We start from the raw sequence: 12,395 nt of genomic DNA on the forward strand, positions 1-12,395 counted from the left end.
GGGCTGGTCAGGCTCCTGGCTAGACTGAAAACAGTCCTGCACTTCTTATAAATCATGATTTGCAGCCGCCAGGTTCAAATGTAATAAACAAATCGCAAATCACACTCTCTCAGTATTGGTCAGTTAAATCTTACGCAACAATCATTCTATAGGCAATTCAAACTAGTTTTCCTAACTGAAAATCAACTAAAACACATTACATTTTTTTCATAAGGTAACATAGTTGTTTTATGCATACTATCCACACAAGTGAAAGTTATCCTAAACTTTCAATAGTCTATTCAATGCACAAGTGAAATTTTTCCTAATCTTTCCTTACTAATCCCAGAGAGAGAGAGAGAGCGAGAGAGAGAGAGAGGAGTCTGACCTGAAGCCATATAATCCATCAGCATTGTCCCAGTCTCTAGACTAAACACACTACCATTACACACAGCCTTACACAGAGTTTAGGGGCCCTGGAGGGATTCTCAATACATGTTTATTATCCCAAGACACAGTGTACACAAGTCGTCGGCTGTACAATACAGTAAACACCATTTTTAATGCTGATTTATAATTAGGGAACTCAGTAGGCACAGCTTAGGGGGATGACAACAGGTGACGTGACAATGTGCTTAGGACATGACTGCTCTCCGATGATCTTACCACCTCCCACTTCCCTCTCTGGGTTAGAGCTGAAGGCTGTACACAGAAACAGGAACGTCAGTATGTTTTCTTATTGAATTTCAACAGTGGCTCACTGTACAAGTGGTGATGCAGGCCTACTACTCTTGCGCAATTCCCTCAAGGTTATGGGTGTGTTTAATCATTGTGATTTTACATTTGACTGTGTAGGTTGCCTCTGTGACATTATATATTAAGAAATGCATGGGTGACTCCTGAGTGGCTGGCCTCTGAGCTGAGGGAGTGTTTTGCAAGGACAAGTGCACACAGGATGCGAGCCGAGCTTGGCCCTTGATAGTGTTTGTGTACTCCGTGCGACAAACATTCCAGGGAGCGCTTAGCTGTTTACATTCATGACAAGATACTCCAGTCTCAAGTATCTGCTAAGCATCAGGACCTTGAGAGAGGGGCGACATCAAGGAGGTCAACAAAGAATCTGACACCCTGGAGATACATTTGCATAGAGTCGAGAATGTTAGACAACAACATGGCAAAAATGGGTCTCTGTCCTTCGGCCAAACCAAAACATCACTGGGATCCTTCTAATTGTGAGAGGTTCCTCTGTTATTTGGAGTGAGAGGAAAACACTGTGTACTGGTTTGTGAGTAATTCAACCACAGGTAGTGACAAACACTATAATTAATGTTTGGCAGCTGGTATGGCCTGTTTTAGAATCATCTCACATATTGAAACAACTAAATGGGACAAAGTAATGTGAAGAACCACTTATTTCAGTAAAAGTAAGGCATTTTGTTTAGTAGTTGTGTATACGGCGTCAATTAATAAAATAAAGTGTTACTTGAAGCCACAAACCCCATGAAAAGGGTCTCAATAGTGTAAACTGAGGCAGCAGGTGTAACTTACTACAGTAATAACACTGTCCCTATCGGTGCATATCAGCACCGATAGGGACATATTTCCATAGGCATGAATACGCTAAGAGAACTATCTCCCTGAGACTCATTCATTCCATCAGATTACCATTAAGTAACTCCACTGTATTGGCCTGAAAACAAACCATTCACAAAACACATAGCAATAAACACTCTACCCTTTGAATGATATAGGATAATTTGCATCTATATGTTTCACCAAAACAACTCTCTTCCCATCCACCTCCAACACGTCTATTGTGAACCCATCAGATAGCTGCTCACAGAAGCACCCACCTGTCTGGAGGCTATGCAGAGGAGATGGATCCTGTGCATTTTGAGCATCAGACAACCCCTAGTGAGGGTTAGTATTGATCCAACGCTCCACTGCTCCTTTGTGAGAGCAGCAGCTGCTTCAGGAGCCTTTTAGATAAGCATGGGGGAATTATTATTTATCTTATTTTTTAAGCTTTCACTGTTCCTACACGAAAACGTTAACTTCATTTAACACTCCATTGCTTTGGAATAAAAATGTTGTGGTTGTCTCCCTCCTGAACACGAAACGGCATATAAACATTATCATCTGACTTTAGGCATTAGTGAGAAAACAGCTTGATAGATTTCTAACTCAACATTTTAAATAATCTATGGGTAAAAACCCACCAGCAGCACACTTTAGGATGTATACCTGTCCTTTCGCTAAAGCTTCACTGATCATTATGTTATTTGTCACTGTTACCAGGTAGAAGTCACCGCCACCAGTCTCCCTGCCTATACAGTATGTCACTGAGCCAAGCATTGCCCTGATTGCGCTCCCAGGGAACTATCATAGCCCCTGCCTGGGCTGACTCTGCATTGTTGGAAAAGGACTGTCACGCCCTGACGTATGGAACTCTTGTATGTTTAGTCAGGGTGTGCAAGTCTATGTGATGCATTCTATGTTTGTGATCTAGGTCTTGTGTTTCTATGTTTGGCCGGGTGTGATTCCCAATCAGAGGCAGCTGTCGCTCGATGTCTCTGATTGGGGATCATACTTAAGTAGCCTGTTTGCCTACTATGTTTGTGGGATCTTGTTCCTGTGTTTGGCTTGTATTGTGTATAGCCTTGGACTTCACATCACGTTGGTTTGTTGTTTTGTCGTTTGTGTTTATATGATAATAAACATGTTCACATCGCACGCTGCACCTTGGTCTGACCCGTTCTTCAACGTTCGTGACAGAAGATCCCACCAAAAATGGACCAAGCAGCGTGCCCAGGAGCAGCAGACACCCTGGACACAGGTGGGGAAGAGTTTTTGGACATGGGAGGAGATTTTGGCAGGTAAAGGACCCTGGGCAAAGGAGGAGGCCCAGGCAGGAGAGAAACACAGAAGGCGTCGGCCGAGGAGGAAGCCCGCGAGACAGCCCCAATACAATTTTTGGGGGGGGCTAAAAGGGTGGTCGGGAATCGATAGAGAAGAGCCCCGACCACTGCACTCGTGGGGGCTCAAGGAGGAGTCCTCACTGGAGGAGGACTGGGCGCGGAGAGTAAAGGACTGGTACAGTCGTAGACCTCCAGCGCCGGTTCCCAGTCCGGTATGCCTCGTGCCTGCTCCCCGCACCAGGCCAGTGGTGCGTGTTCCCAGCCCGGTACGCCCCGTACCTGCTCCTCGCACCAAACCAGCGGTGCGTGTCGCCAGCCCGGTACGCCCCATACCTGCTCCCCGCACCAAGCCAGTGGTGCGTGTTCCCAGTCCAGTACGGCCCATCCCTGCTCCTTGCACCAAACCAGTGGTGCGTGTCGCCAGCCCGGTACGCCCCGTACCTGCTCCCCGCACAAGGCCAGTGGTGCGTGTTCCCAGCCCGGTACGCCCCGTACCTGCTCCTTGCACCAAACCAGTGGTGCGTGTTGCCAGCCCGGTACAGCTGCACCTTGGTCTGACCCGTTCTTCAACGTTCGTGACAAGGACCCGTAAGTAAGCATTTCACTGTTAGTCTACACCTGTTGTTTACGAAGCATGTGTCAAATACAATTTGATCTCATTCACAGCCAATAATGAGACATGCTAATGAGCAGGCCGGCCGGCTGCCCTGCATGCTTTCCATTAAGCAGTGCTCTGATTCATGCTCTGTTCTGCAGGAAACCATCATGCCCGGTGCATTGTGGGTCCAGAGATAAACTGATGAAGTCTTTTTATAGTATCAGGGAGATTTGATCTTTCTCTCTCATTTCTCGGCCTTGTGGGGTAGGGAACGAGAGATGACCTGCTTATGGTGTGCGTGTGAATGAATTCAATTTTGGCCTCATGCAATGTAAAGTACATGTGGTCTACTTGAATTCATATTGAACATGTTATATCATATTTAAAACCTTGTTTTCGTGTAGGTTTTCACACCCTCTGTTATTCATTTATTCAGCTGTATACGGCGGGGCGGCAGGTTGCTCAGTAGTTAAGAGCGTTGTGCCAGTAACCGAAAGGTCGCTGGTTCTAATCCCCGAGCCGACTAGGTGAAAAATCTGTCGATTTGCCCTTGAGCAAGGCACTTAAACCTAATTGCTCCTGTAAGTCGCTCTGGATAAGAGCGTCTACTAAATGACTAAAATGTAAATGTATACTAATCAATTGGAAGTATATCTGCTGATCACTACCAAATACTATTTAATAATAGGCTTGCAGATAGGCTTACAGATTGCACTGGATAAGGCTGTTTAAGGTCTATACATCAACATCATGCTCTTAATGCATTCAAAACATCAGGGTAAGTTTCAATGTTGTGTATATAACCATAAAATGAATACATCCTGGAAAGAACACCCGTGATACATCCATTTGCGTCAGCCTCCTGAGGCTCTACCTAGTACCCCAGCAGCACATACTGTATATCTGATAAGGCTTAATAAGCACAGGGTCGTCATGATAAAGCATTTCATCAGTATCTCTGTCTCGAAGAAGAGCCTCACTGTCTGCTCCAAGGATGGGAAATGAAGACTCTCTCTCGCTCTCCCTCTCAAGTCTGAATCAGTGGACACTTCATAAGTCTCAGGCAAAGGCGCGGGTGGGGGAGGGTTTCGAAAGGGTAAGTGATTGCCCTCTAGGGGAGGAGAGAAAAAAACCGTGGAGCCTTATCGTCCTCAGCCTCCAATAGCGCTGCTGGCTGCCACCCGTCGCCCGTCGCCGGGGGTGGAGCCTCAGCCGAGCACTAGCAGGGAGGGAGACCCACGCTTTAGTGCTGCTGCCTCTTGTCACAGCAAACTCAGCATGGAGGGAGGGAGGGAGCCCATGAGCTGCACATCCTGATAATGGTGTCAGAGCATGGTGTTAGTGTATGCATGCTCCTAGACTGGCCTTAAGACAGACCACATCAACATCATGCTAAAGATCAATAGGGTCCACTGGATACTGTTTATAACACTATAATATATACAGTTGGTTGATTTAACTATTATCTTAATAAGTTAAGTTTTTTTTAAGAGTGGGTATAAATGGATAAATATGAGATTATGAAACAGTGTTTACAAAATTATTATTATTATAAAATTAACAAAAGGTGCCTTGCTCATCATATTGTGAATACTATGTATTAATGAGATTAAAGGCAATGAATTGAAATTAATAAACAGCTCAATTTAGGCATGCAGACAATTAAGAGACAAGAGACACTTAATACGGACTGTAAATGTGTGATACTGTTGTTGCCATGTAACAACTGTGAATTGCAGTTGCCTATTGCTAATCAAGGCTACTGATGTCCAAGCGCCACTGAGGATACAATAAATCCAGTCCGCGCACTGGCTGCAACAGTGTCCAAGCGCCACCTTCTGTGTATCCAATAACATCAAAAGAAAGAAAGAAAGAAACAACCGTAAACTGATACATGTTTCTAAGTAGGATACATTATTACTAGGCTACTGCACATCTTTCCTACTCTTTCCATGCTGACAATCTGACTGAATTATTTTAGCACAGCTAAAACCTAAACTGCAGAGAGTTTTATCATATGCTCTTCTCATTGCTCGTTCATCTTCGGAGGATTGTGAGCTAAGTGTATGTTTAATATGCCTGTCTCGAGCAGCATGCGTCCAGGCCATAGACATTAAGGTCCAGACACTGTACCACACGACCCACCTCCAAATCCCACCTCCAATGAGAGCTAGGGAGGGCGGAATAACGGGTTAAGGGACTGTATGGAGTCTTTTGGGCGGAGTGGAGGGGACGTGATTGGATACTTATCAATGACGTAATGGACATGAAAAGGCTAATAACTAGTTAAGAAGGCAGTTTGTAACTCTGGAAAAGAGACCAGAGCTTGGGACACAGAGGACGTGGACACATTGGCGAAGCGAATACAGAGATTTGGCAGTGGGCTGTTAGACACTGCAACGTCTGGGGGAAGATAACTTTTTAAACAGGACCATGGTGCAGCACACCGACAACAGCGAGACGGAGGGCACCATGTCCAGGGAGGCTACCGATTCCGAGGAGAGTGAATTTATGGCTTGCAGCCCCGTGCAGATAAACCCAGACTGGTGCAAGACAGCAACCGGTCACATAAAGAGACCTATGAATGCATTCATGGTTTGGTCCAAAATTGAAAGGAGAAAGATCATGGAGCAGTCCCCGGACATGCATAACGCCGAGATTTCCAAAAGGCTGGGAAAAAGATGGAAGATGCTGAAGGACAGTGAAAAGATTCCCTTCATCAGGGAAGCGGAGAGGCTCCGGTTAAAACACATGGCTGATTATCCCGATTACAAGTATAGACCCAAGAAAAAACCAAAGCTCGACAGTTCAAAACCATCAGCACCATCTCCAGAGAAATCATGTAGCAAAATGGTAAAAAATCCCGCTAAGAAATGCTCCAAAATAAAGACTAAGACCCATTCTAAACTGTCTCACCGCTACGGGGATGACTGTGTGTTTCCAAAAGTTACTAAGACTATTAAATGTGAACTCACAGATGATGATGACGATGATGAATACGAGGAGGACTATCGTATGCGGATTAAACAGGAGGACGAGGAGCAGATGAGGCCGTATAATGTAGCAAAAGTTCCCACGAGCCCAACGTTGAGCTCCTCCGCTGAGTCCGAGGGAACCAGCATGTATGAAGACGTACGGAATGCGGCTCCGAACAGACTGTTTTACAATTTCAAAAACATTTCTAAGCAGAGCACAATGTACCCTGCTTCCGCCTCACCAGCATCTTCTAGGTCAGTTTCCACATCTTCCAGTTCCAGTGAGGACGCGGACGACTTGCTTTTTGACTTCAGTTTAAATTTCGCCCCGAACGCTCAAGGGCCGGAGCTGGGCAACCCGAATTCAGGAAATCTCTCCCTCTCTCTTGTGGATAAAGATTTGGACTCATTCAGCGAGGGCAGTCTGGGCTCTCACTTTGAATTTCCAGACTATTGCACACCAGAGCTCAGTGAAATGATAGCAGGGGACTGGTTGGAGGCGAACTTTTCTGACTTGGTGTTCACATATTAAATTGAAAAGATCCGAGTAATAACAGAGAAGGATAAATTAAATTATGTCCTGTTCAAGTTGTTCCTATAGCCCTGCCTCCTCGGTGGTTTCTATAGGTCCGGGGAGGAGGCGAGGTGAGGTTTGAGGAATTAGATGCTTATGAAGCTGGTACTGTAGCAAAAAAAGTCTGCATATGTTTTTCTGACAGAATGACAGGGTTTTATGGATTTTTCTGTAGGTCTAAAATTACTGTTCAACTAAAACGGACCACAAAGGGAAAAATCAGTGAACTTCTATGCATCTTATCCTCTTAAAACTGCAGGGAACTGAAAACGTAGGACTGTGGACTGACTCAAAGCAAATCCGTGAACTGACAATGTTCAGGATGTTACTTTACAATGGTTTTATGTAATTTCTATATGCCGCAAACGTTTTTTTTTGTAACTGATTCCGTTTACCTCCTGATTTGAAAATGAAGCAGTCTAAACCTCTTCAGAATACAGGTGTGGAGGAAACATTTTGATACATAACAGACCTCATCTTTTTAAAAGAAAAGTAAAATATTTTCAGGCATATTTTTGTACAGTTAAAAGGGAATGTTCTTACTGTGCTTTCAGTGAGTTTCAGGCACTTTTTCCCATTATCATTTGTTTTCGCATGCAAGGAAGTCCTGGTTTTAAGGATTAAGTTAAATTAAAACTTGCATCAAAATGCCTTGTGGATTTTAAGATTTTGTACAGTTGTAGAGCAGATTTGTTAAGTATTTGTAGACGATAGGCTACAATGGCATCATGGGGACAACATACCTCAGTGCTGGGATTAGTTTCAAGATTGTATATGTACTGTAATATAGTAAAGTTAGGAGTTTATGTATATCATACTCGTGATATGTGGATGGGTCCCAAATCGCAGGTGTGAAACTGGATTTTGGTATTTTTTATGGCACATACTGTTTTTTTCCCCCCTCATTTTTTGTGCAATATATACTTTTAAAATACAGGCCATCTGCATTTTGTAGCAAGTGATGGAAAAACAGCCTTGTGCACTGTCAATATCATTACCTGTCATGATGCTGAACTCTGCCTCGACAGAAAATAGACAAATCAGCTGGAACTGATACAAAATGGCTTAATATGGCCATGTGGTGTGATGCATTTAAAGGACAAAACAAAGATACCAATTTGAATGTAATTTGACTCACAAGTTTGGATATTGGGCACATCCAAAACATATCTCAACCAAACTGTGAAAAAACTGACCCCAAAATTCTGGGGGAAAAAAGAGAAGTACTGCAAGGGGCATACTTTCATGTGGGTGGTCTGGCAAAAGTCAAACAAGCAAGCAAAAAATAACATTCCATTGTTCTGTTTCATTAAATGAAACGTTTTATTTCAAACTGAAGACTGCCTTCTTTTCTTAAACATTAACCATAAACCTGTATTTTTGTTTCTTGCACTTAAGACAGATATTGTTTATTTTTATGTGGGTCTTACATATGAAGTCTGTTTGAGTACAAGGTTTGGAACATGACCTAATTATATGCCAGGAAAATGTTAAAAGGTCCATGGCAGTAGTTATTTCCCATTCCAAATGTGAATCTCTCTTTGACTCATCTTTTAATAAACAAGTACATACCACCATCAACTGTCCTTTCAGTTTGTGAATAATACAGTATGTATTGTTGATCTTGAAAAGGTGTCATGACAGAAAATGTTGGATGCATATTTTTGTCAGAACAGACAGCTTTATGGCCATAGAAAAATATCTTAATTGTATTGCATGGGAACAATATTGCTTATAATGTGCATATTGCATAGGAATGATGATTATGAGTAAATAACATTGCATATTGGCTAAACTCAACTGAAATGGCCTCAAACTGATATGTGAAATCGCATTGAATAAAGCCAACAGGTATACATGCAAACTACAGTGTTGAAATATATTGCATATAAAAATGTTTATTCCAGTTCTCCCGTTACTTGCATAATGTGGCTGTAAGGACACCGTAGCTTTAAGAAATTGAAAAGCCCGCTCCAGCACGCTGATTGGTGAGATTGTGCTTCCTCATAAACGGTGTTGGTAACCAGAGACCGCACTCACAGCCCCTTTATACATCAGTTCTCTCAGCATGTGTGCCTGCCTACTGGCACCCTGTCTATGCCTGATTCAGAATTCCCCTTCTGAGCTAAAACACAACATCTCATCCTAGACCTAGAATATAAATGATTACATTCCAAGAGGTGAGAATGATTAGAATGCGCGCCACTGCGTCTGTCAATTCAACAGGTGTTTATCATTGCTTGTTTACCAGACAAACTGAAATAGGTTCTAAAGCATTGACGTATCTGTTATAAACTTGTCATGTTATCACCTCGGTTTAATTTATAAAGAAATATTGAAGGATGAGGGAAAGCTGCGTATCAGTTATTTATAGGCATTACGTCAAAGCTGATATGGATTTAAGCGTGAGTAATAATAACAACAGCATCACTGATGACTGACTCCCCATCTGTTGGGAGAGAAGTAACGATATTCAGAAATACATGTGACTTGAAGGTCGGGCAGTATGATCAATAACAGGCTGTTTGTTGGCAGTAACAGAGGTTAAGAATAAAGTTCTGATTCAACTAAAACCCCACATGAAATATACTCTGTAGGATTACTTCAATATAAACACAAACATTTACTGTCAGTCTGGCATGAAATAGTGTGTGGCTGATTATAAGGGTAGCAAATACATAACATGATTGCGCTGTAGGTTGATGAATAGTGATCACATATAAGAGCGGACTGTTGTTTTACTGCATAGGTTACTTAAACTGAAACCAAGGGAAATAAGGCAGACTCTTTCTAAACAGTGTATGCAATGTGTATCTCAACCATAGTCCATACACATAACGCACAACATTATATGAACGGTGAAAGATATTATGATCAATATTTTTGAAATATCAAAACTAATTAGTGATGATGACATTTGTTGGTTTCTCCCTTTCACAGTGTAGACTGGCTTCTGACATGGATGATTGTTAAACCATGGAGATGCTGCCTTTGTCACCAATGAGAACAGGTGGGTACAAGACGTCACCGGTAACCTATCAGAAGTCAGGAGGAGCCCTGCATGGCTAGAAATGGTCTGTGCTAATCAGACCAATAGAATTGAATGATTAATATTTGCCATGCGTGACTGCACAGGTTTATCCCTCCCATTAAGTCAGTTTGCTAATCTGTAATAAAACATTGATCTATTACTTTACCTGACCTATTGGTCAATGTTACTAATGGTTTTCCGGGGCAATTCCCAATAGAATCTGAACATTGATTTCGTGTTCCTCTGAAATATCAGCTCTGGGCTAATGCCATTGGTACACAGTGAAATTAAATTAGTGACTGTTGAAATTTTCTTCTATTTCCTCCTTAAATAAATAAATGGAAATGTACCCTAGTCAAATAATCCTATAGGATTAGTGATTTTTCCCATAGAATCCTGTAGGAAACTCATAATCCTATTGGAATCCAATTGGAATAATTTATTCCTATTTTGCTTAATTGAACCCATTAAATTATAGTTTGTTGTCATTTGTTCCAGTACAATACAAAAACACTAATTACAACATTTTCGTTGATCGCAAACAACATTTTGGTTTTATTCACCACCTCAATATGGGAGTGATTCAAGGCTGCAAGTTAATTTGCAGTATGACCACCTGTAAAATAAACCTTTTTCAACAACAATCACTTGAGTTATTCTATTTTATTCTTATTCATGCAACTTCTTGTTTTTGAATTAGACATTACAATATGGCATACAATACTATATACAATGTTAAAATAACAAAACATTTTGGGGGGTTTCCCAGAATGCACAGCATCTTTACGTTTCCCTCATTAAAATGCAAATCAATTTATAACATTTTTGATATAACATGCGTTTTTCTGGATTTTTTTTGTTGTTATTCTGTCTCTCACTGTTCAAATAAACCTACCATTAAAATTATAGACTTATCATGTCTTTGTCAGTGGGCAAACGTACAAAATCAGCAGGGGATCAAATACTTTTTTCCCTCACTGTATGTCTCAGTTGTTGAATGTTGTTATGTTCATACAAATATTTAGACATGTTAAATTTGCTGAAAATAAACGCAGTTGACAGTGAGAGGACGTTTCTTTTTTTGCTGAGTTTATATTAGTGTTTTATTTTCCATTAATACTTTCTGAAGGCACTGTATACAATTCCCATCAACAAAATGTATAGAAATCATATAGGAGAAACAAACCTTGAAATCGAATAGGATCCTATAGAATTCCAATACAAGGATCCAATTAGAATCCAATTAGAATCCAATAGAAAAATCCTATCAGAGTTTGGAACCAGTCCTATTGGACTCATATAGGATACAATCCTATAGCGTAGGTTCCAAAATCTGACAGGATTTTCTTTGGGATTCTTAGGATTTTTTTCTTGGAATCCTATAGGATTTTTTTACTAGGGTTGAATGCTCACGAGACATTGAATGAGATACCATCCGAGGCAAAATCCAGGCAGGGGGAAATGGTGGTGACAAAATAAAGTAATTTCCAATCCCTTGAGCGCTTAAATCATTCATATAACCTGGAATGTCATGGCTAAACGCTGTACGTGACACCTCTACAAAGGCCTCTATCAAAGAACTGAGGGGCTGATGGGTGATTTTCCGATTTGCCAAGTTACTTAAAGCGGACATTTGAAAAATGTCACCGCTGTCTCGGCTCCGAGGCTCAGTCAAACCCTAGGTGGCTGATCTCTGTCATACTCTGTTGCTGTCGATTCAGGTAATTATAAGGTATATTTTATGATTTACACAGATCTCAGAGTCTTTTCCCCTCTCCTTTTTGCTCTCCACGATGCTGTAGCAGCAAAGTGCATTACGTCACCTCGCTGGCAGGCTAACTCAGAGAGACCCAGGAGGACCCCTGTTGTGCTGTGGCTTCACATGTCCCTTTCTCTCAGTGGGGAACCTCTAATACAACATGGCTGTGGGAATAGCTAGCGTTGCCTCCACAACTAAAAGTCTCAGAACGACGCCTAAATATAAACATGTTTGGTGTCGGTAGAATTGACCAGTGGGCAGGATTTACGCCTCCTTCAAATCTGCCGTCTTAATGAGGATGACACCCCTCCAGGCGTCTCTACATGATGATAGGTAGGCTCACCATGCTGCTATATACAGTCAATAGTTTGCATTTCCCTTTCCTGCAGCCTAGCCAGACAGTTCACTGTAATGACACAACAATAACAACAACAACAACAACAACAATGGCTACTAATCCCTGTTGTTTTAGGTAGTTCATTATTTTGCCAGGATCCATTTTTAGTATATAAGAGCTCATATCTACACCTTTATAATGTCCCTGTAAATAGTCCTTGAAAA

General features: G+C 41.8%; 1 protein-coding gene across 1 annotated transcript; it reads left to right on the forward strand.

Annotated features, from left to right (window-relative positions):
• Positions 1-5,928: 5,928 nt before the first annotated feature.
• On the forward strand, positions 5,929-8,614 carry LOC311145694 (transcription factor Sox-11-A-like; the record flags this gene model as incomplete). Its single annotated transcript, XM_084181954.1, has 1 exon — positions 5,929-8,614. The coding sequence occupies one exon, from the start codon at positions 5,929-5,931 to the stop codon at positions 7,000-7,002; it is 1,074 nt and encodes a 357-aa protein (XP_084038080.1). The 3' UTR covers positions 7,003-8,614.
• Between the last annotated feature and the right edge of the window lie 3,781 nt (positions 8,615-12,395).

Source organism: Coregonus lavaretus, assembly GCF_964263955.1.
Source record: "Coregonus lavaretus genome assembly, chromosome: 18".
In the NCBI taxonomy this organism is placed as follows: domain Eukaryota; kingdom Metazoa; phylum Chordata; class Actinopteri; order Salmoniformes; family Salmonidae; genus Coregonus; species Coregonus lavaretus.